The 25725-nt window shown below is 34.6% G+C and overlaps 2 protein-coding genes across 6 annotated transcripts; both read right to left on the bottom strand.

Moving 5' to 3' along the window:
* Window positions 1-1400: 1400 nt before the first annotated feature.
* Window positions 1401-13570, bottom strand: LOC140836633 (plant intracellular Ras-group-related LRR protein 6). 2 transcript variants are annotated; one of them, XM_073202295.1, is made up of 21 exons: window positions 13316-13570; window positions 13119-13182; window positions 12891-13027; window positions 12697-12783; window positions 12454-12529; window positions 11506-11580; window positions 11329-11398; window positions 11170-11247; window positions 10975-11035; window positions 10782-10860; window positions 10491-10581; window positions 7588-7648; window positions 7438-7505; window positions 7277-7347; window positions 6669-6806; window positions 6003-6107; window positions 5075-5199; window positions 4886-4982; window positions 3498-3572; window positions 2895-2950; window positions 1401-1738 (listed from the first exon to the last, which is right to left on the bottom strand). In XM_073202295.1, exons 1-21 carry the CDS (start codon window positions 13378-13380, stop codon window positions 1663-1665), a joined length of 1755 nt encoding a protein of 584 aa, XP_073058396.1. In that variant the 5' UTR covers window positions 13381-13570; the 3' UTR covers window positions 1401-1662. The 2 variants fall into 2 exon arrangements, with proteins under 2 accessions (XP_073058396.1, XP_073058397.1); XM_073202296.1 differs by lacking the exons at window positions 1401-1738; window positions 2895-2950; window positions 3498-3572 and adding an exon at window positions 3587-4031.
* Window positions 13571-16932: 3362 nt separating this feature from the next.
* Window positions 16933-25207, bottom strand: LOC140836631 (protein STRUBBELIG-RECEPTOR FAMILY 3-like). Of its 4 annotated transcripts, XM_073202293.1 has the most exons (16): window positions 24723-24912; window positions 23894-24029; window positions 23739-23810; window positions 23406-23471; window positions 23177-23248; window positions 23023-23094; window positions 22864-22935; window positions 22738-22803; window positions 22589-22654; window positions 21529-21959; window positions 20808-21202; window positions 19428-19699; window positions 18959-19097; window positions 18132-18268; window positions 17892-18048; window positions 16933-17528 (listed from the first exon to the last, which is right to left on the bottom strand). In XM_073202293.1, exons 1-16 carry the CDS (start codon window positions 24829-24831, stop codon window positions 17430-17432), a joined length of 2361 nt encoding a protein of 786 aa, XP_073058394.1. In that variant the 5' UTR covers window positions 24832-24912; the 3' UTR covers window positions 16933-17429. The 4 variants fall into 4 exon arrangements, 2 of the variants coding, with proteins under 2 accessions (XP_073058394.1, XP_073058395.1); XR_012119154.1 differs by lacking the exons at window positions 16933-17528; window positions 17892-18048 and adding an exon at window positions 18485-18644 and having other exon boundaries at window positions 18133-18268; window positions 24723-25207; XR_012119155.1 differs by lacking the exons at window positions 16933-17528; window positions 17892-18048 and adding an exon at window positions 18485-18619 and having other exon boundaries at window positions 18133-18268; window positions 24723-25207.
* Window positions 25208-25725: the final 518 nt, after the last annotated feature.

The following is a 25725-nucleotide window of genomic DNA, read 5'->3' as shown; positions in this document are numbered from 1 at the left end:
ATTAATTTGATTTATATTTAAATGAGGATCAAAATATAATTATAAGAAATAGTGAGAGATTACACTATAATTTTGATATATAAATTGAAAAATAAATAAATAAAAAAAATAACATCAGTGAGAATCGAACTTATATAACCTAAACTCAAAAAAACAATGACTCTATCCGCTGAACTACACACAACTCGCATTAAAATTTTAACATTTTATTAATATATATAATTATTAAAACAGACCATGACACCAAATTTAGTTAATTTAAGTGTTTCAAATATAATAAAATATTATAGATATATAAGTAAGATAACTGAATCAAATCTTAAAACATATTTAAAGTAATTTTCAGGAAGCAGTTAAGTATTCAATCACACACACCTTTTGTTTAAATGGCAACTAAAATGGACATCGTGCAACCAAACATATGAGCATATCAAATATCTAACATCATCATGTTTTTTTTTAGAAAGCAATACTAAAATAAGTTGATTAGAAAGTCAAATGCACTTGTTCCATCACATGCGGTGTGGCTTATGTTGGCCCAAGATAGCATGAGCAGAGCATTATTTTGCCATCTTTTTAAAAAAGTTCCAAAGCATATTCAACCCTAAGTCATAATTTATAAAGCATCTTTGAATCCTTTTTTCTTTCTTTCTGAATATTCGCATTCTTTGATTGTGCTATTCCCTTTTATCATTCCACTTTCTACTTGTGCTTTTTTCATCCTTTTCTTTAAGTCAGAGAATATTGAATATTTTCTAGCAGTGCTTTCATAGTCATATCACTGTCTTTACAAATCTTACACATATCCTATCCCTGAACTAAGGGATACCTAAATAAATTTCAAGTCTCCAAGCATCGCTATTTCTGGGATGTGATTCCATATCGTGGTCGCAAAGTGTCAATCATTGATAACATATTCTTCTAAATATTTGGAACATCTATTATTACCCGAGTGCATGATCGGCGAATTATTAACTATCGGCAACATGTAAAGATACCGGTATCTAGTCTTTTTTTCTTCTTTTGAAAAATAATCGTATTCTGTCCCAGCAAATAGCAGAGATCCGTATGGGACGTGGTTCCAGAATAACGAGTGAAAACTAATTATTTTGAATCACACAGATTACCGATAAACATATTTTGGCATGCATGGCAGCATTGCCTACACACGCGTTCTGTGGATTTACAGTAAATATGTAAATTTCAAAAGTCAAACCAATTAGAAGGGTATGCTGAGCATCTAAATCTGAACACTTTAAGTATGCCAGGAATTCCAAAAAAATATAACGTATTTTTGGGAGTCCTAACAAAATTTAGATCATATCGAGACTAGCAGAAAGATATGGACAATTTGGACAACAATACTCCATGGGACGACAAAATTTCATAGTACATCGATATAAAGTTCAACTATTTTAAACGCATATCAAATTTCCAACTCAACGTTGTAACATGATAAATTAAATGCAAGAATGTGGTAATTGGTATCACAGATCGGAAGATCTAAATCATAGCGCACACACAAACAATACATCACATTCATTGGACGAAGGAACTCAAGAGATGCAGCATAAAACACCCCAGCAACCACATGGGAAAAAAATTAAGTTGTTTTCCAACTCAACTCATCAATCCATAATCATACTGGAAGATGCAGCCTTGTTATTGCTCAACAAGTTTCTCCTTCAAATATTTCAAGACAGCTTTTGTTCCTCTGTCCAAAATCGCCCTCCGAATGCTGGAGTAATAGTTCAAACCATACAAACATCATTACAAACTTGCTATAAATTGCCACCATAGTTAAAAGACATGCTTCAACAACGTAAGTTTAAAATATTCGATAAATTCGAGCCAATCTCTACATGCGTGAAGCAAGAAATGGATCATGATTGTAAAACTTAATATTTTAAATGGAATTCAACAATGGTCAAACCATGGAATAATTATATCCGCTAAATGTTCCAAGAAAAGGGAACTTCGATGTATTTTCAAAATAAAAATCGACAGAAAAAACTCCTAACATTATAAAGGGACCAATAGATAGAAGATAATTCAAAAAATTGGAGGATCACAAAAAGCGGGAAGGGCCAAATCAAAAACCATTTAAGTAGGTTATTCTTCAATGGAAAAATCTCAGGTATTACTCATCAAGATAATGCCAACCTTAACAGAAACAGATAGAAGAATTAATGTAAACAAAAATTTAGTTGATGGAATGACATCATTTCAGGAAATAGCTAAATATTTTATTATTTTAGGACATTTTGGAAAGCATTAACATGAAACTCTAGGTAACAACTTGAAATCTGCAGTCCACATGATTTTTATTTTATTTATTCACTAAACTGAAGGTCATTTACCAGTGAAAGAGATTCCTGTACATTCCATCTAAATATTCATTAAGTTTTATGCTTCCTCCTAGACCCTAGTGAATAATGGTTATAAGATTCCAAATGTCAGGATGATACCTGACGCAACAGAGATCACAAATCTGACAGAGAATGAAAAAAATTTATTGCAGTCATTTGTAAGCAAAAGTCAGGTACTCATGCCACAAGTAAAGTAAATAGGAGTGTAGATCTGAAAGTGTGATGCCTGCTCCAGTGGAAATTGTTTGTAAGCCAATCACAAATGGTGATTTTTGTCTAGAAATTTAAGTTTCTTAATTAAATTGGGTAGATTTGCCTGCTCAAATCCAATTTTACTAAGTGAGGAAAATTCTGGTTGCGGCTTGATATCAGTCATATTTGTCATTTATGATAGCTCTAAACTATGTTTATCGTTTGACTGACACTAAACCCTAGAATAAGTTTTGAAATGTATTGGGAGATTTGCACAAATGGGTCTGGGCAATTATTTTTTAAAAAACTAGGCCTCTCTAAATTTACTTGTACCTTCTCAATGGGTTTCCATCAAGTCTTAACACCTGCAGGCTGGATTCGAGCAAACCCTGCAAAACCAATAAATCAAGGCAGCCATTGCTAAATATTCCCTGCAAAACCAAAAAATCAAGGCAGCCATTGCTAAATATTTAAATAAATTAAATCCCTCTCCAAAAAAGGTATGGGAGACGAGGGAAAAACTAGCAAGGAAAATATATACAGTAGTACATCGATTTTTTCTTTCCTCCTACTAGGCTTAAAATATTTTCAGGGGAAACTCGATATTTTTAGAAGTTAGCACTTCATAGAAATAGTCCGCATGCTTAGTTCTTCATTGGCCTGCAGTAAGCAGAAACGGGGATTTTGATAAAATGCTATGGAAACAATTTATCAAATGTATCAAGTATGCCTTCTATATATTCACGTACCTGATATTATCTTGTGAAAATAGTATTAATATTTAAGGTAAAAAATATATATAAAGCTTTGGATAATGTACAGAACATCATCATTACAGTGGATATAATAAATGTTTGTGCAAATGAATTCAAGAACCATGCCACTCATGCAAATACAACACCAACAAGATTGAACTTTAAGGGCTATGGTGCTAACCAGTTCTGGTGGAACTGAAGAAATATTATTGTCTGAAAGGTCAAGCTCTGTAAGAGAAGTCAGGCTTTTTATGCTCTGCAGAACATGAAATATGGAAGAGTCGGTGTAATTTGTAGTTTAATTGGCTAAACACCGAGTATCGTAAGATTCCAAGTACAAAGGTAGCAGAGATAGTGCAAGAGACCAAGAGAACAACTACAAAAGTAAGATAACAATTGGGAGAGGAAGTATTAATATTAACTATGACTAGTAATACAGTAATCATACCATAAACAACCATAAAGTTTTATTATCAATAACCGAGTAGTAGAAACAATAATACTAATAATATCATAAGCAGAAGTTATATCAAATTTAGTAAATGATTTATGATCCATCTGATCAAAATTCATTATCCAGCATGAAAAATCCAAAAAAATTCACAGACCTTGTATTTTATCTGCTTATCTGATAAAGTAACTTTGCAGATATCAAACGAAAGGAGAATATCTTTTGAAATCTTTTTATCTACATAGGAATTTTGTGCCTGAAGATCTATAGGAAATCAATTTGGAAATTTTATGTCACCTGCTTTCGTTTACGAGGACCATACAGGCTGTGTGAAGCTATATATATCAAATCTATTCCATAATTCAAGGTTTTGGTGAATATTCATACACAATTGACGCTTATGAATGTTATCAGATGGATTTGACATCTACTCTGTTGATACTGATTGAACCTAAATATTCTGCAAAACTACACATACATGGTTAATTTTTTTAATTTAACAGTGTGTTGTCTCTATTGCTTTTGTTTAAGCAAGTTCAATCTATGGCTCAATTGGATGTTAAGGAACATCATACTCGAAGAAAAAAGGCCATTATTATTATTATCCATTGTTGGCAGCAAAACTAAACTTCATCGGAGCTATCTTCATCGATAGTACCATATTTTTTTGTCTTTCAAATCAAAAATATTTTTTAAGGTGAAAAGGAGAATCCTAAAGTTGAGGACAGATTTTTGTTCCCAATATTTTTTCAATTAGATTTATCAGAAGAATCCTGGGCGCTATGTATTCCTTCAATATTTCCTTTTTGTTATGAAGAGCTGCCAATGGTGCTTACAGACTAGATTCCAACCAATTGCATTCAAAGGGAATTTCTAAATAATTTCTAACTCGTTGGTTACAACTTACAAGTCACACAATGCCCCAGAATTGCAGGCACTATAAGCTTGGACAATGTAGTACAACACTCAATCTATAAATATACATACAAGATACAGGAAACACCATTAAGAAAGCCGTAAATATATGAGGGGGATCCAAAACATCAAGCAGACATTCAAGTGGAGATCAGGATAGCTAAAGTTGAAAGGAAATAAATTATTCAGTGAGAAAATATTACTGCTGGAATCAATTGAAGGGAATTTTGACTCAAATCAAGAATCCTTAGAAGCTGCAAGGAAATTATATCCAAAGGAAATGCTGAAATTTGCATCTGTCTGCCCAGCAAGTAGAAAAAGAAAGATAAACAACAGAAATTTAACATGCAGATGAAAGAAGTTCGAAAGAAATAAATATTCAATTAACAGACCTCAGGTAAAGTTCCTGCAGCTCTGATAAACTTGAAAATCCTGGGTTTTCTGGTAAAGAACCTGCAGTCCCACTCAAATCTAGAACCTGGAGCTTGGAGGCAGCTGCAAAGCCATCTGATGGAATCTATTATGAAAAAGGATAAGAAATAAGCAGATATAATGAGATAAAAAGGAAGCAAGTAGGCTTTACTTAAGATATTAGAAGAAACAAACATGTGCAACTCGGGGTAAAACATGAGACTCTACAGATCATTATCCCTGGAAAAGGTTCCTTTTACCACATGTTCAATGAAGATTGAAAACGGTAATTTATCTTTCTGCTAATACAGGGACGCACCTTCACAATTAAATATCTAGCCTTTCATAAAATTTCAAATCTATTCCCATCTGATTCTTACAGTTTTAAGCATTGAAAACATAAAAAAGAAAGATAGAAAATCTACCTCCCATCTTCCTATGGAATGTTATAATTCCTTTGGTTTCATCTTTTACAATAATACACCAGAAAAGAATTCTATATGTTTATTTTTCATTATTTTTCCATCTCAGTCATCCCTGGTACCAAATGACCAATTCAAAAAATGGATAGACCAAAAAATCAATGATAAACAGCACATACCTAACTGGCTTGCAAACTGATTAAAGAGTGGCATTGATGACTTTATTCAAAAACTAATTGGTTCTCTCACAGTCGGAAGGTGTAAATGTTTTATATGAGAAACAAGCATAACTAGGGAGACAGCATAAAGATTCAAACACCAGCATTTGGAGAAAGAATATGCAATTTGAACAAAGATACTCATTTACTAAGCAAAAGTTTTACTTGACTGACAAGAAAAGCGCCTAGCCCCCGTCTCCCCAAAAGAACCAAAAAAGGAAGGGTAGAGTAGTACAAGAAAAAAAAAAAACTTTGTAGCATTATTTCACCTTTTTGAGTGGATTTCCATCAAGTTTCAAGCATATTAGTTTAGGAAGTGATGACAAAACTGCACCAGGCCACTCTACTATCTTGTTCTTCGACAAAATCAAGGCCTGCAGTAAAATGTATTCAATAAAAGATATTATAAAGTACCACATGGCAGCTAACTTGGAAATAGAAGTCTAGCTATAATTCTAATAAAGAAAAACATGATCAATTCAAAAACAGTTAATCCCTTCCTAGGCAGTATTCTAGATCATGATGCAGACTTCAGTTAAGTTTTTGTACGGCATCATATCAATACTGAAAGCTTAAGAAGTAGGTAATCTAAAGGATCAAAAACATCACATTATCAGTCATATCCATCAACAAACAGCATCTTCTGAAAATGGTAGATAAAGGTAATGCACTTCAAAAATAAACATACAAAAATTAGATGATCCTGCATATTAAGTAGGGAGTTGGGACTCCCAAGAAGGTGGATACATAAACTTAACCATATCCAAGTTTCGTGAGATTACGGTCCATTTGAGTATCAAAAGCACAAAAGAATCTGAATACAGAACTTGGGTTTTATTATATGGATGCATCCAAAAAATCTTTACATCCAAAAGCTAACATATTTCTTTAGGCTTTTATGTAAAGAAGAAGAATGTAATAGATTCAATGACTACCTCAAGAGAAACACAGGACTTAATTTCCAAGGGTAATTCTGCAATTGAATTCCCTGAAAGATTGATCTTTGTAATGTCACTTGACTTCCATACATCAGGTGGGATCACATCCAAGCTAAGTTCAGTTAAAGAAATTTCCTGACAATTAAAAAAACTAAAGAAATTAAAAATTGTTAGAGCATGCATGTACACTACATATTAAACAAGAAGACCTTAGAGTGATACCTTTGGTGCATCGCCACTCTAAGGTGTTATTGATTGGTGTGCACAACCCATTTCTTTTTAATTATCCAAGATGGGGTTAATATTTATTTAAGCATTGTATATATCATCATTAGATTTAACCAAAATCTCTAATTTTTAGTAAAAAATATTCAAGTTTTGATATTTAAATGAAATAAAATGTGTGCACTACGTGATTACTGACTAGTTAAATCAAATATTTGACAGTCTTATATTGAATTTTGCGTTGTAGGCTCATCCATAGATTTATTTAATTTTTTAGACCTTTCTCTTACATATCATAGAGGCTCGAATATACCACGAATAAAAAGCATTAATTTTGAAAAACGAGATTAACCCCAAACATCTATATTATAGGAGGTTACTTTTGATGTCAGAGACAATCGAGCAGCCATGGAAACAACATCCTCTTTCACTGATGTGGTAGCTGCAGACTCTGCACCACAGCATGATTAATTCATGTGAAAAGATATGGTAAAAAATTACCTTGGAGGAGAATAACTCTGACTCTAGAAACAAGACGCACCTTCATCAGTTGGTAGTCTACTTCGAAGATACCTCAATAGAGCAGGTGTAGGTCCAGATACCAAGGAACTGAACAAGAAAAAAATGTGCAGTCAACCCCTGAACAACCTTGAAGCATGCCAAATCAAACGAACAAAACAGTGGCTTAAACCTCCGAAGTGTTCGCAGTGGGTTCCCAGTGAGTAAAAGTTTGCGCAGTGTTGTCATCAAGCCTAGATATCAAGTTATAGCTAATATTAGGTAATGAATTAACATAACGCAACTGATTGGAACCAAACAAAAAGATATACATGGATTCTTTCAAGAAAAGTAAGGTAATTTGGTGAGAATGGAAAGTAAGGGATTAGTTTTAAGCTTTAGCTGATGTTAAGCTGTTAGAATGTATTTAACCCACACTTGCTATTTCACAGTCAAACCAATGACATTGAGGATTTTTGATATAGGTGAATTTTACATGTTATGTGATGTCTCATTATGTTGCACATATCGTTTAGATTGCATGCATTTTGTGGTGTTTTGTCACATGTTATGTTTTTTTAGTTGCTCATATGTCTCGTGGTTGAAAATGCAGGCAATTCGTGAATAAAAAGAAGAGAAGTGATCAAAGTGTGAGAGATAGGCGCCTGGGCCAACACTTTGAACCACCCGGGCGCTTGCAAGATGTGAGTTGGAGAAGAAGGCCGAAAGATATCCGCCCGGACGGATCACGGATTTTTTTTTAACTTTCAGACTACTCATTTTCTTCCCCCATTCGAACCCTACCTTCTCCCTCTTCAATTTTGCCGCCTACACTCTAATTCTCACTCACGTGACCATTTTTCTGCTGTTTTCAGGTCCAATTTCGTGTCACCATCTTACCTAGCACCAAGGCGTGATTTTTCCAGCGTCCCCCTTATATTTTCCGGCCATCACCGAGTTTCCGGCAACGTCTCCTCCTTTGCTCCGGCAACGTCGTCTCCTTCCATTCTCTTACCAGTCAGCTTCGGTCTTGCAAGAGTTTCCCCAAGCACAAGCTTCTCCGACGCTTCTCTTCCCGGATTCCGGCGAGCCATTCAAATTCCGACAACATACCTCCTATTCCGGGTTCTTTTTTCACAAATCATCCACAATGCCTCCGAAGAAAGCACAGGTAAGTCATAATGTTTCTTCGTCATCCTGTCGTATTTCCCGTTCGTTTGTTAATGAAGCCACTAAAGAACTTATGAACATGCCAAAATACATCGAGCTCCAATTCGAGAGCGTGGTTTTCAACTTGTGGCCCAACCTTCAAATCTAAATCAGATTTCGAATCAAGGATGGGAAAAATTTTGTGCCCAACCGCAAGCCGCGGTGGCACCGGTAATTCGAGAATTTTATGCCAATGCGGCTGAGCGAGACGATAATAAAGCATTTGTGCGAGGGAAACTGGTGGATTATAGTTCTGCAGAGAATAATAAGTTGCTTGAAACACACAATGCTGTGGATGATTCGGTTTATTTGGCATGGGCAGCAAACCCCGACTTCGAATTGATGATGCGCAGAATTTGCTATCTGGGGTCTTCGGGGAAGACACATGGATCCTACACTTGTTTCGCTGAGAAGTATTTGTTAGTCTCCGTTGCGATGTGGTATGCATTTTTGGACACACGATTGATGCCAGTCGGGCACACTAGCGACGTGCAGAAGAGAGGGGGTGTTGCTTTATGTGCTGATGACCGCTATACCAATCAATGTGAGAAAGATTATCTATTCACAGATCAAACCGAGCATTCACAATCCTAATGTGGCTTTGTTCTTTCCTCACATTATCACCGAGCTGTGTGCGGCCGCCGGGGTAGTTTTCCAGGATGATGATGAGTGGTCGCCACCGACAAAAGCCCTGGATGACGCGAGCTGGGTACAGAAGACCGCAGTACGGCGGAAGGTTTTTCCTCAGTTCGGCCCCTTATGGGACGCCTTGACTTTTGATCCACTGCCACAACAGCCCCCACCACCGGCCCCGAGACCTCGACGTCACCTTCTCCAGGATCGGATGGACGAATTTGCAGCATTTGCTGACCACCAGTTACAGTGGCAGGCTGTGAGCCAGACATATCAGACTGCTACCGATCCCATGCTCCTCCTCGTGTGCAACACAATGAGACATCACATAACATGAAAAACATGTAAAATCCAGTTATATCAATTTTCCATTGATTTTCTTTTTTGGATATTCTTTTGGGGGGAGGGGACCTTGTTCTATATTAGGACATTGAGTGCCACTGAGCTAGGAGGGCTTGTAGCAAATTTTCTACTGATTTTCAGTAAAGGATGACAGTTAACATCAGTGACAGATTTTCTCTAGCACTGACTCATTCTTAACTCTGTAAAGAGATCTCAATATATTTCAAAATATTTTAAATGCAAAAACCACCTCTTCTAGGGACACACACACACTACAGGGAGCCAAAAAAGACGAAAAAGTAAAAACTCCAGTTCCAGAAAAGAAGCAGTGGAAACGCCAACATTATTTGTTGACTGCATCAAGCCAAGACAAAAATAGATAAAGTGCAGAATATTAATTCCAAACCTAATGCTGAGTTATGTTGATCATAAGTCATCCCAAGGAAAAATTGGTTTATCTTAAAGAGATACAAGCAATTCAAGTACCACAAAATATCCACAGCATGAGAATTTAACTAGTGTACACCTATGTTTAATTGGTGCACGGGATGCGTGCACATATATAAAAAAAGTTTTTAACGTTAAATAAATATTATTTTTAAATCTATATTTTTTATAATATATTTTCTAAGTTAGGAGTAATATGATGATTAAATATTTAAAAGTTTAGATAAGACAACAAAATGTTAGTACTTTCAAAAAATTTTAAAAGCAGGTGAGATACGATAATTATAGATTTAGATATGGAAATTTAGTTGGGTGACACCAAGCCATACCAAATTCGGTTAGTATAGGGGCCTCTCGCTTAATATATAATATATATATATATATATATATATATATATATATATATATATATATATATATATATATATATATATATATATATATATATATATATGCTAACCTTACCGATCTCAAGGGGCAAACCGGATAATGAATTATTAGACAGGTCTAGAACTGAAAGATGCAGACTGCATGCCTCCACAGGAAACTCTTTCAGCTGCATACAGCCACACACAAGAGGTTAATTTACAATAAAAGAGTTAACTGACCGATGATATCACCTCCTTACAACCAGTTAATACTGAAATAAAGCTTCATCAAATTTGGCAGAAATGAAAAAGAGACTCGTATTTCCCCAGGTAATATAGAAAGTTAGGACGTATTTGTAGAATTTTGAACACTGTATTGAATAGCTACCTGGTTTGATTGCAAATCAAATGTCCCCAACTGAGTCAATGATCCAATTTCTGCTGGTAATGAAGTCAAAGCATTACACCTGTAAAAATAAAAAATCAAAGAGAAGGAAATTATGCTAATCATTTTCAAACCAAAAATAGGAATAGTCCAGAAAACCCTGATAATTGAATTGTGACAGAGAAATCAAACTAACCCTATGTAAAACTCTAACAGGGATGAACAACCCTTAATTGATGATGGAATTGAGGATAGTCCTGTGGAATTATATATGTGTGGGTAGAATCTCAGCCAATGCCACATGTACGGGAAACCAATAAGAGAGTGAAAGGAATTTCATTAAACTTAGAGCATTTCATTGGATAGATCATTACAAACCGGGTTTACTCACTGTTTTGGTGAAGCTCAAACCGAATTAAACGTGAAAGGCATCCAACACTCTCAGGAATGCTGCTTAGCATGTTTTTTGCTTTAAAAAAGTTCAAATTCAGTAATGTAATTAAAGTTCCAGAAACAGAATAACAAAGTGGAAGGCAGGAATAGGTCTTACATGCATTAAGTTCCGTAAGCATAGTGCATGATGCAATGACATTATTGGATAGTGTTTCTAGCTTGTTTCCCTGGAGAAAGAATAAATAACATTCTTAAAATCCTTAGCAGATTATAACAATTGACAAAATAAATAAAGAATAACAGATAAATCAACAAAAGATGAAGCTTCAACTACCTCAACATTCAACTTAGTTAACATCGAACAATTTGCTAGTTCTTCTGGCAAGTAAGATATATTGTTGTTTGACACCTGATAAGATCACAAAAACCTCTTTTAGAAAACTTGCAATTCTCATAAGCATATATCCAACCGAAATATAATGCTAAAGCTGAGGATTGCGATTGTGCAGAGTTGCGCAAACATAGATGCTCAGTCTAAGAGTAGTAATTTCAATTGTATGGTAATAACCAAGTATTTTGTTCCATGAGACGGTGAAGATCAAAGTTGTTAGTAGGTAGCATCAACTAGAATAACTATGACAGTTATAATATAACAATTTAAGTAACAAAGACAACTTGATTGAATGGATTTAGTGAAACGCCTAAAGAGAGAGCAAGCAAGGATGTGATTGAGAATGCCAAACACCTTACTTTTAAGGTAAAGAAAATCAGTATTGAGAAGCTAATTTTGTTACTTGCCAGAACTAGTAGCAATAAGGTGAAAATAAATAATCAAAGCCAAACGGACACCTTATCAAGGTGGAAAATATGAGAGCACATTTCAAAAATTTGGAATATGCAAAGAATCTGATACTATCATATCCCTGTCACTGGTCCTATCCATCCCCACAAATGGTGTGTAGACTATGCTGCACCTGGAGTAACCTCACATCTATGCGGCCCCCACAATAGACAGGAGTATCACTGGTCTCTGTGAAAGGTGAAGACTAACTTCATCATTGACGAGGATTTGTCGAGTGCTTCCTCACAGAGCCTCTAACTCTATGTTTTCTATCGTGGTGCTCATACCGACAGCGTGTAGAGATAAGTTGGACAGATAAATTAAAATATCATCGAAAAAAGACGACACGTCCCAAATAATGTCGTATCTAAAGTGCACACAGTTATTCAACAAACAAAACCAACAATATGCCTAAAAACTATAATACTACTGCAAGCGCACCTTAATCTCTGACAAATTCACACAATTTCCTAGGGAACTTGGGAGAGAGCAGAGTTGGTTGTTAGAACAGTCGAACCTGGAACAAAAACAAACAGGTCAAACCTTTCAGAAGGGAAATCAACATTACATGTCTGTTGAGTGTTGACGTTTTTAAAGATGGTGAGAAAATAACAAGCATGATATCTGCAATACATATAAGCCGTCCAGATTATGAACAACCAATATATAATAAAATGTGCATACTTAATGAGAGAGGTTGCTGATCCAATTGCTTCTGGAATCTCCACGATTGAATTAAATGATACATCTAACGATTTAAGCATCTGGAGTCTGTCAAAAGGCATCAAGCATTTCACAGACAATGTACAATATCCAATGTTAGATAAGATACAAACATAACTCACAGATTAAGTGGGTGAGTAGGTATAACAACATACTCTCCAATAGCCGCAGGAAGGCGTGAAAGCTCATTGTGACTGACATTCAATATGGACAATGAAGATAAATTTCTAAGGTCTTCTTTCAGTGATACAATACAATTATGCGCCAAAATCAGCTTCTGAAGATCCACCGCCTGAAAACACTCACGGAACAGTGGCAAACAAGAATCAGAAATTAAACTATGAAATAAAGACACAGGAAAAAAACCATGATATTATTAATACCTCCCACCACTTCTCATCTTGACCCACGGCATCCAAACTTCTGTACACCTCATCTGGAACTTCCCTGCCATGATAAAAAAAATAAATGAAAATGAGAGTAAGAGAAAATTCTAAATTTATACATATTTTTTGAACGTGATTCGTATTCATTTCTAAGAAGTCGTTGAATTCAAACATGTGCTACGAAAAAAGGGAACCTGAGAGAGCGATTGGAAAGATTAAGAGAACCGGATGCCCGTGCAGCTTTTAGGACTCGATCCATGTCGGAGTTTAGATCGCAGATCTCTGTGTTTTTCACCTGAAGATTGAAGTCCCCCGGACCCAACAGCCAAAATAACTCGGATCCGCTTTCTCGGTTCAACAGTAGCTAATTAACATTCGATTTTTGCGATTCCTTTGGGCTCTGGGGGAGGCATCTAAACCAGAGTCGTTATTACGGGAAATCAGCTTTCAGTTTTCAGTCGTCCGCTCAGTCTTGAGTATTTTTGTAGTATCATATTTTCGTACCACATTTTATATCACATAATACCATAATTTTGTGGGTAAAGAATAAACCTAAAAAAATGTTTTGATCGAAAAATTTTCACCAAAATCCCCTGGTTATTACCTCATTTGTAATAAATTATATTTACAGAATTAAGGCCATGCTTTAAATTTATAAAGTAAATGAGAAGTTGTATATTTTATTTTTTAGTCCAGACTCAATATGACACACGTGTTTGACATGTCTTGATATGAAAAAACTGATTGTCACTGATAAAGCTTTCAATTTCAATTATATCATATACAAAAACTTTACAAGTACAAGATAGCGAAAACGATATTTCGAATAGAATGCACAAAAAAAGGGTAAGTCTCTGCATCTTATTTGCTTTGTCTTTGAGGATGGATGAACAACGGAGTTGCATATTGAACTGTTCCCTGGTGTTCATCAGAGTTTTGACAGAATGAGAGTATGACAGTATCAATAGACATCTCCACCACTCCAAAAAAAGATCTTTGGCAACAATATACGCAAAGCCAGAGCAAACCTGAATCTACCTAACCACCTCATAAGCCTCGTTTCTTGGAACAAAGAGCAATAGATCCTAAATTGTATCATGCAAGCCACTTCATCGAAGAGAAAACAGGAAGGAATGAGATCTGTGGCTGCATTAGAATGAAACCAAGATTCATTACGAGTATACACATGCCTAAACCCTTTTAGATGTAGCATAAATAAAATCTGATCCACAAGAAAGGATTAATTGTGGAGTACTCATTATTATTGATGAATGAGAAATAATTAGCATTTAGCAACGAATGGTTTAATTGAAATGATTCTATGACTTACGTTATTTCTAAATCCTAAAAAACTTTTAAATGCCTGGGATCCACCTCCACCATTACAAAATTTATGCCCTCGCAATTCATTGTATCAATCTGGAAACTTTCTTATTCTCATATATATTCAATTCTCTCATAAACATGATATATGAATAATGTTACATAAAAATTGAATAAATATTTTATAATAAAAACACATTAGAGAAATAATATTTTCTTGATACATAATTCTTAGAAAAAATATTAAAACAATATCTTTTTTTAATTTTAAAAAATCATTAAAAATATTAAAAGAATATATATTTAACTATTATACTTATAAAAGTATAAAAATAATAACAAAGTTTTTCATTGTAAATTTTCTACCATCCCCTTAAATGGTGTGTTGTTAGATTAATTGCATGGAAATTTTCTACATAAATTATGGGAAATCTATGCATTAAAAATGAATATATGTTTGATAATAAAAATATATTTTTTTTATCTATAAACCTACGTAAGTGTAGATAATTGACAATTTTTTCAATTGTCAAAAGATAAAAATGACATCCTCATCAATACAAATCCAAAAATTCAATAAAGATATATTTGTAAATTTCTAATTGTTGTAAGTGTAAAAAGAAAATATCAATTTTTTATATTTCTTCCACCTAATATATAATTAATTAGTAGCACATCATATATAATTAATAGTCTAACAATTGCTAATGAATTATCACTACAAAATACATTGATTGTAATAATTTATATCATTTCAAGAATAAAATGTAATTCCTAAATTAACTTTCTCAAATAATCCATCTTTATACTAAGTTTAAATATTTTATCCTTTTAATTTTCTTTCTACATGTTATTTTATTATTTTAATGCAATTTTGTAATTATATTTTAGTGTAGTTTCTAATTAAGTAATAAATTATAGTATCACATGAAGATATAAGAAAAAAATAATTATATATGTAATAGTACAATAACATGATAAGTATATAATAATATAATAATATGAAATTTAATACTAATATATTTTATTATTTTTTAACTAAGAATTGAAAGTAAAGAATTTAATAAATTATTTATTAGAATTTATATCAATAATTATGAATTTTAATATACTAATAATATCATAAAATACGAATCTGATAGAAAAATTAAAATAGTTAGCTATAATAAGAAGTTTAAATATTTTAATCGCACTTATAAATATATATATATATATATATATATATATATATATATATATATATATATATATATATATATATATATATATATAAAAGATAAGTCTTTGAGTGGAATCCTTTTTACAGAGGAAGGAGTGGCGTGTGAGTGTTTTACATCCATAAAATTCCCGTGTCTTTACTATTCACAAGTTTTTACATTTCAAACTAGGCAAAAACTTGTATGAAACGGTCTCACGGGTCGTATTTGTGAGACGGATCCCTTATTTGGATCATCCATGAAAAAGTATTACTTTTTATGCTAAAAATATTACTTTTTATTTGAATATGGATAGGGTTGACCCGTCTCACGGATTAAGATCCGTGAGACGGTCTCACATGAGACTAACTCTTCAAACTATATCTTGTTGTTTAGATTGTCAACTGGTTGAAAATATCATTAGAAATATTGAACCGTCTTTCACACTTTTTACGTGTTAATATTTAACTGAATTTATGTCTCCCATAACATGATTATTTGAGGTCTTCCTTATTAATTATGAATTATAATCAGTTGTTTTAACTACCTTATACTGGTTCTTATGGTTATTCTTCTATACTTATGTATTCCTTTATCTACATAAATTAACGCTGAATTCAATTTTAAGTAAAGTATATAGTTCTTTAATTTTATTGCTATATCAAGACAAATCAATAAATAAAAATCTCTTATTAAAAAATCAAATGAAATTAAATTTTATTTCTCACGCGTGCTCTGCTATAACTTAAATGCTTAGCATTCTATTCTTTTTTTTTATTACAACACACGTGGGGAGAAGGGATCGAATCCGGGGAAGGGAGTCAGCTAATCTGACGGGGTGATACCACTGAACTACAAGCCTGGTCTCGAGTAATTCTGTTTCTGACAATAATATCACACATAAATTAATGTAAGACATACATTTAGTAAAATTATCATGCATTAAATGTGAATAAATACACGATTTCAATTGACATCCCAGCTCTTCAATCCCGAAATATTATTTATTCTTTAAGAATTTTTTTTATCTCCTATGTTTTGTTGCTTACAAAAATTGATTCATACATGATGAGGTATCTTTCAATCTAATGCTACTTCTTTCTAAGATGAGTCGACCTCGTATGAGACTTGAGAATCGTTTGGTTTTGAGCCAACAATTTTTGATTCTCGAGCTTGAAAATTATTGCTAACGAGCCAATTCACCAGCTCAAAATTGTTTTTTATTTTTTTTATTTTTTTTTTATCTTAGAGCTAAGCAAGTAAAAAAGAATCCATCAAATATGGGGAAAGGATTACACACAATTTAAACATCTATAAAATTATTGTCTTGTTCACTTAACTATCTTTTGAATAAAAGAAACAACTTGCACATTTTTGTCGAATATGTTCTTATTACTTATGATTTTATTGGTCATAAGAAACAATTAATAGTGTCCCTTGCCTTGCGGTCTGGCAAAAATACAGTATGCCTCAGGGCACCACAAAGTACTCAAACGAATGGAAAATATACACTTAAAAAATTGCGCTCCTAAGAATGATAGTAATCATGAAATAATTGTTTTTATCCCATATTAACGAATTAAATCATGGGCAAACCATCATGGATAGCCATTCGTGGGTCGTTGCATGGATATATTCACGAGAAAGCCGGCACCGCGATAACTTCTAGTGTATGAAGGCACAATAATCCCACAGCTTGTTTTCCCTTCAAGCTATATCTATGCTTTGATTGACTGCTAGTTCACGTCAAAAGTAACCAATTTTCACCACGTGGTGTCATGTATCCAAGTTAATCTCCTTCCGACGATCTACTAGGAGATTCCTTCCTTATCATTCGTGTAAGGTCCTGCACAACTTCAGACACTGGTGGCCTGAATTCAGGTTCCGCCTGCAAGTGCAATCTCAGTTATGTAAACAAGTAACCAAAGGAAACCTGGTAAGGTGCTATTTGGAAGAATAATGAATTACTAAAAGAGAAAAGTAAAAAGATCTGGGTTACTTGCTCTCCTCTACAACGTTTTTGCCACAATGAGTACATTTATTTATAATGGATCATATGCCATAATCTAGACGTAATCAATACATCTGGAATGTATCACTAGTTCACTACTAAACATTTCAATCAAAACTTTAGTGAAGCAGAAAAATAGTATGATCTGTTTTAAAAAGAAAGAAAAAAGAAAATGAGTATGATCTTAAGCATTCGTGAGTACTATAAAACCAAATGAAAGGGGACATCAAATCTGCTCACCTGGACACAGCGGGAGATAATGTCAGCGAAGTGTGATAAAGATTTCACCGGATAATTTCCACTCAGAGCAGGATCAACCATCCTCGACAAGGCATTAATGTCATGAAGCTGAGGAATTGCCCATCTTACCAAAAATTGCTCTCCTCGAGTCCTTGTCCTAGGTAAGATTTGAAGAAAGTAAGGCAACAAGTATATAAGGACACACCACAAACTTAGCAACTTCATAGAATGAAGTCTTACCGATCGTAAGACTTTCTGCCCGTTAACAGTTCCAACATGACAACTCCAAAACTGTAAACATCACTCTTTGAAGTGTATACTCCAGACTCAAATTCGGGGGCACCATATCCATAGGTTGTGAGAAGCTGGCCTGACAACTACAAATAAAGTGGAATTGTCATTAGCATACTTTTTTCGGTGGCAAATCCCATAAATTTTCAGTAGAAAAATTAATTTTAATGCTTTCACACGTTGTTTAAGAATGTAAAAGATGGCTTTTTGGTCAATTTAACTGTTTCGTGAAATAAACCTAGCATGATTTCCAATGTTAATCATGATATTGATAGGTACTTGAAATGAAGTATTATGAATACCATGATATTTACAGAGGTTCACCGTTCATGTGTTGGTTTTTACAGTCTGCAGATAAATGAAATTTCCTTTCCTTCCTCAACTTGTAATTCTAATTATCACTGTTCACAGCATCTGGTCCTCAGGCGGCTCCTTACCTGTTTGGTTGAAATGTTTTTCCACCTTTAAAATGCAGAGAGCGCAAAGATTTCTGCTTTGCATCAAACATTTTTTAATGGATCACACACAGTAGTATGCATGTAGTGGGTTCATTTGACTGGGACTAGACCAGAATCCCAGAAAGTACCACCAGGATTGAACACGATGAAAATATCAACAGGCGATTCAGAAACAATTTGTGTTTAACATATTCACCGGATTCACCAGCTAATGCAGTTCAAATTTTTTCTATTGTCATATTATTTCCACTAAATTATCAGCGTAAGGCATTGAATATATATGTTTGATTGAGATACTAAATTAAATATTAAAATTACCTGACTTACAGCTCCAGAGGATATCAATGGAGCCAAATCACAATCAGAGACGCGGACAGAGAGTTCATCATCGAGTAGAACATTAGCAGACTTGAAATTTCTGTGAATTACAGGTGGTTCACAGACCTCGTGAAGATACCTTCACGAAACAGCTCAGGCAGAATTATAAACTTGATAATTGACAAACAGCAGAGACCATATATGTTATATATCCTTCGGAAACCTAAACTTTAAAATCTAGAAAAACATGCGAGGAAATTCAAAAACTTAAATATGTAAGAATTCTGCCAAGAGAAAAGAAAGAAACCATGAGAGAGAGACATGGAGATATTGTAGACCATAGTCAATGGAAAGAAACAAATTTTCAATCAATCAGACACAGGTTGATTAAATTAAGGTTGATTAAATTTAATTTCATATTTCATTTTTTTTAAATGGTAATAATGTGTATTGGGTTAATGTGACTTACTCTAATGCTCTTGCAGCTCCAAGTACCATCCTGATACGAGTGTTCCATGAAAGTTTTTTCTTAAATTCATCGTCAGAGTGCAGAGCATCCTGAAGTGTTCCGAAAGTACAATATTCATAGATGAGCAGTCTTTGTCCATGTTCAGCACAATAACCCATGAGCTCGACAACATTAGCATGTCGAATTTTATCGAGATTATTAACCAACTCAATGAATTGATCATCCTTCTGTTGGTTGGTAACTCTTTTGTCCAATTTCTTGATTGCAAGCAACTAAAGAAGAACGAGAGAGAACTGAATATCAGACAGTTTCTTTCGAGTAATAAGAGTTGAAATTTCTTCCAAATGATAAAATTTGCAGGAATGAAAAAATATTTGTTGTAACCATTCCTGTATACCATCAGAAAAGAAATAATCAGAGAGAGAAGAAAACAGAGAATATTTTGGGTAGATGGTCAGATCGAATTCTTATTAGCAAATTATTCTCAGTTCGAAAGAATGACTATTTAAACATCATTGCTTATTGGGAAGCATACAGACTGAGAGCTGAAGTCCTAAGTTAACTGATGTTTACAGCTTATGTTCCAACTGCTAAGAGGATTATGCTTCTTGACTGCTTTATGTCGCATTAATAATTTTCCATTTTCACTTTCCTTCCGTGGCTTACCTGGATTCTATCTTCCAACATGGATACTCGGTATCTTTCAAGCATCATTGGTTTGCATTTTGGTTTGCAAGAATAGTGATCAAACCAAAGAGAAGTTAGATGCAAAGGCAATCAAATTTATTTTCCTTGGCTAATCATTGAACAGATAATACATGTGTTATAGTCCGGCAGATTTTTTTTCAAAAAAAAAATTGTTCGAAGTGTCGTTCGGAAAAACCGAGTTAATTGTCTCATTTCAACGACTCTCTTAAGGAGGAGACACAAGGTAAAGATAGAAACTGAGGTTTCTCAATCCCTTTGCCCATGATTTTCCGCGACACTAAAGCCACCATCCACACCTACCAATCTCAACAAAAACTCCATTGGATGTGAAAGCAACAACGCACATCTGATTTCAAGACCACTGGAAGTGCATATAGGGATGGATAACAAAATGAATGCAGAGAAGCCACAATGAGGAATTGATGATGAGATTATTAAAGAAAGTTAGAATACGATAATATTATCAATTACAATTATAAAAGGAATAAGATCATGCAGTGTTCACCATATATATATTTATACACAGTTCTGACTTCCATACATCATATCGCAAGTCAGCATGAAATCCAGATGTCTCTCAATATATATTCAAATTACAGGAAAAAAAATCTGATACTTAAAACAAAAAATAATTATTAACTGGTTGAGACTGTACAAATTTGAAAGTTTTACCTTTCCATCAGGTAGATCTGCCCTGTAAACATTTCCTAGCATTCCACCCCCGACAAGATTTTCTTGTGAAAAGCTATTTGTGTACTGCTGAAGAGACGCTATCGTGTAAGATTTCACAGAAGTGGCAGGAAGACGCATAGGCTTTTCAGCTGTGGCTTCAACTGCTGCAATAGGGTTTACAATAACCTTCTGTAGTGGAAAAGGTTGGGGTGGAGGCGGCGGCGGCTTTACATCTAAATCAAATCCACTCAAGTCTATTTCATGATAGTTCTTCCTAGGCATTCCACTCATCTGTTTCTTATTAACCTCCTCTTCATCACCACGTGGTTTGGGAATTGAACGTAATGCTATTGGTTGATTTTCTTCCTTTGCCCTCAGAAGAACAAGAGGTGAACCTGTTCACAAAATAAAAAAATCGTGTAACGCTAGAGGGCTCTTGGCATGGAAAAAATTTCCATGTTTCCGTCCAATAGTTTAAAAAATTTCTGTTTTCATATATATAAAATATAAACGCGAACATTTTCCCAAAAAAAAAAAATTGCTTGCAAAACTAACCATTTTTACTAGTTTTACAAAAATTTATACATGATTTTATAAGGTGGTCAAAATTCAATATTAAACTACTTGAAACATATTTAGGAACTGAAGCTTCAATCGCAGGCTCTGTAAGGAAGTGTGCTTTAGTACATGCAAATATACGAATATAAGAACTTTGCATTACCCTTCGCTTCATCATTTCTAGGTTGAACAACTGAACCACCGCCTTGAGGATTTTCTCTAGCTCCCTTATATGGAGTTACTTCACGCCGTTTTGGGGTTCTATACATTTCCCTTCTTTCACGAAGGCATCTTGGAATAAAAAGTAGGGCTGCTAGTAGGAGTATTATGAACGACAACACAGATGCAATGGAGATCCATAAAATTCTTTTTGTGCTCGGAGAATTTTTTGAATTTCCAGAATTTGATTCCTCTGTAGCAGATGGCCCATCAGCCTGTTTTCCAGGTCTTTGTCCAGAAGTCGGAGGTGATTTGTTGGAAGTTGGTGGCGTCTTATCAGAATTTGGTCCTGGAAAAGATGGTGGTGCTGGTGGTCCTGAGGAAATCGGTGGAGGTAATGGTGCAATGTCAACATTGAATGGATTCCCATCTTTTCTGCAGGTCAGAAAAGAAAATTAGGAAGCAGATCCAAAAATAGTATGTTAAGATATTCAGGTAGTTTTTACAGGATAGTATTGTGAACTTTTTATTTTAAATGCTACTGAATTTAACCACGTGTGTTTTAGGGCACAGAAGTATTGCTGCAACAACAGAGCTCGAGTTATTGTTACTGTAGGCTCTAACAATACACTTCCCCACAAGGAGGGGCAAAGACACGAAAATATCTACGTTTTCCGATATATCAAAGGGTGGAACAAACACAAGTACTTCTACAACTTCATTTACAATTTCATTTCCATGTAAATTTTATTGTTTGATAACTGATCATTGGTGACCGTTTTGTTCTGCAATCCAAGGCGACTAATTAAAAATGCAATTTGCAAGTAAAATTTTACATAAACCTAAATTATAAATTTGGACGCAAAACTTCATTCCTGTACCGATGTTAATCTTTTGATAGATTAAGAAATATTGTCACATTCAGTCCTCATGCAATAAGATAACTGAATACGAAGATGCACACATCGCATATGACGGGTATAAATTCAACAAAAGGAAATTTTATCAGCTTCACTGTTGGTCAAAAAACATGCTGAAAAAAAGGTTGAGTATTTCAGACCTACCGAAAATTGGGAATGCTCGACAACTTTACAGGTATTGGTCCAGAAAATAGATTATTGCGTATATCTCTGTCAGATTGAAAGAGAGATTAAGCGGGCTTGTTATCGGAAATCACGAAGGATGACAAAATATCATATGACAAGAATTATACAAATCTTTAAGAGGAGGAGCTTGTAAGACATCAAGAGTTCCAGAGAGCTGATTATTCTGCAAATGACTGCCAATTACGAAATTAGTAGCCATTATAATAATTATCAGAAGAAGGCAGTATACTCACAGGGTAGTAAGAGTCGGCAAAGTTCCCATTGATGGTGGCAACTTCCCACTCAAATTGTTACTCGACAAATCTCTGCGAAAGAAAATTTGGTGATCCACTACATACACACATCATAATACCATTGTCCCAATAATTAATGCTTCAATATTTGGTACTCACAAATTGACCAGCAGTGTTAGGCCTTCAAAAGCATCTGGAATTTCTCCAGTTAATTCGTTGTTGTTAAGAGACCTGAAGGAAACGACTGCTAAGGAAGATGACAGCTAAATATACGAGTTAACCAGAGCCCAACTTAGTGGTTATCAATACTTACATTGCTGATAGGCTACTCAGATATGATAAAGAACTAGGTATATTTCCAGTCAGCTTGTTATCTGAAAGAAAACTGCCGAACGTAAAGAAAATCGATCACATTTCTCCCTTGGATAGGCGCATAAAATAACTCGCATCAGACAAAATATTAGTAATGTAGCATATGAATTCTGCTTCATTTTTTTTTCACAATTTTCTTTCAGTTTAATTCAGAATGAGTCGGAACATACAAGGTTACCAAAGTATTAGGTAAATTATTAGGAATGCTGCCCCCGATAAGGTTGTTGCTCAGTTCTCTGCATAAAACCAAGTAGCTGTCAACCCCAAGATAGGCAACAAAACATAAATTACAAGGTTCTTTCTATAACAACAAGCAAAATACTTAGGGAGGATTGAAAATGTTGGATCAAGTGAGACCAACATGTGATTCTCATGGAATCACATCAAGAAGCAAAATCGATGGTTACTAATGCGCCAATGATATATTGCCCCACGCTGAAACAATTCCAGTATATATTTACTCTTGGATGAAAAATGCAAATGTGATTGTTAGTGGCACTCACATATCTTGAATGGAGGAAAAAGCTCCGAGATTGTCACCCAATTCTCCACCTAAATTAGCTCCAATAAGTTTTCTACAAAATGAGATGTGATGTTATGAGCACTTAAATTCTCTTTAACTACCATAAAAGGCGAGTTAAAATAGAGAGATCCATACATTGAAATTATGAACGAGTTCGTACTATCACAGGCAACACCTTGCCAAGGTTGACCACATGGGTCTCCACCAGCAGCAACCCATCCCGGAAGAGAGGGAGAACCCAATGAAACATATAAGCTATTGATAGCAGCAACTAGTTCGAAATAAGCAAAGTTGTGGTGGTTAGGATCATCAACTGGATTAAGAATATAACTTGCATATTCAAACGAGAACGTGGACATATAAAGCATCAAACAGATCGAGAAAAAAACATTTGATTATTTTTTCATCCTGTAAAAAGGTCAGCCAAGAAGTCATAAAAAGAAATTAATAACAGCAGCATGAAGACAAGAACATGTAATTTATATAAATGACATATAGAATAAATTTGAGATTTTGACCCCTGAGTTGCCCGCACTATCTCATTTTCTGGTTCTGCCCCACCCTGGGCTAGTTTAGTTCCGATATTCCATCTTAGCACAAACTGCTACCTTTCACAAAAACAGTGATGAGTGCAGTCTCATAACAACGTTATCTGCCAATGGCTATAATCCATCTGGCGCCAAGGTCCAACGTTTGAGACTCAAGTTCAAGACTCGATTGGTAACAAACTCATCTCCCAAACTCAAAAAAGAAAAAAAACAGCATTATCTCTATACTCAAAATATAGATATAAATTCTTATTTACCACCAAAGTATGCTGATAAATTGGTTACTAGTTGTCGAATGATCCGAACAATCAAAGATAAATTACAAAATCAATCTTCAGCAAGATTGTTCGCTCTGAGAATTAATATTTGAGCCTCACTAGGAAGCAAACAAATCAGCAAAACAACAAATCGCTCACCATCATTAGGATTGGTAAATCCAAAGCACATTCGGATAGCGCAAACCAAAGTAAACCCAATCAAGATCTCGAAACCGAGGCAATTCACACCAGATTTGTTCCCACCCATTGATCCAAATTACCGCACATTTACCTCCAATCTACCTCCTGGAAAAGCAATCCGCATAGCCAATAGATACCACGCCGGTCCAGTCTGCAAAAAGTAAATCGTAAAGAAAAGAAGAAAAAAATACAGATGCAAATATCTCAGCAAAAATCCCCATTCTGGAGCAAACCACGTAATCTGCAGCTTTACAAAATTATGACAACAACCGCAAATCAATCAAACCAAAAAGGCCGAACTTAACAGTTCCATAATAAATGAGGAAAACTGAAACTAACAAAATTTAAAGCAAACCATCACAAATGCAGATATATCTCATTGTTGGAACCCAACATTAATGATCCATGAACTCCCAGAAAAAAACAAATAACACAAATTATTAGGATTGAACTACTCACGTAGTATTAATTAAGTAAACAAAAATCAAAAGATTGAAATAAAGAAAGAAGGAAAAAGGGAAGGCAGCAGCAGCACCTTTAGATTTATGTGGAAACGGGTAAAAAGCTTCAATAAAGTCGGGGAGAGGTGCTAGCTCTTTTCTTCGAGTTTATCTCTCCCGAAAAGCAAGCAAATGCTTAATGAGATGAGAGTGAGTGAAAAGTCAGACGTAGCTATCTGCTTTGTACAGCAGTTAAATTTCCAGATACCCACACGCCACGCCTACCGCGTGGGTTCCAGTCCCCACGCATACTCGCTCGATTTCTTCCTGCCGTCACCTGATAACGGGTGAGTAGCGCGTGGGATGAAAGTTGCGTGTCTGAAAGCGGTTTTCTTTAATGGCAAATTGTCTTCAGTCCCCGACCATCGTGTTCAGTTTTTGGGTATTTTTTTAATATCACATTTTCACGTGAAATATACTACATTTCATATGATTTGTATGACATAGTACCACAATTTTGT

The sequence above is a fragment of the Primulina eburnea genome, chromosome 7 (genome assembly GCF_022965805.1).
Source record: "Primulina eburnea isolate SZY01 chromosome 7, ASM2296580v1, whole genome shotgun sequence".
Lineage (NCBI taxonomy): Eukaryota > Viridiplantae > Streptophyta > Magnoliopsida > Lamiales > Gesneriaceae > Primulina > Primulina eburnea.
The sequence above is the reverse complement of the archived record's forward strand: the minus strand, read 5'-3'. Positions and strand labels throughout refer to the sequence as shown.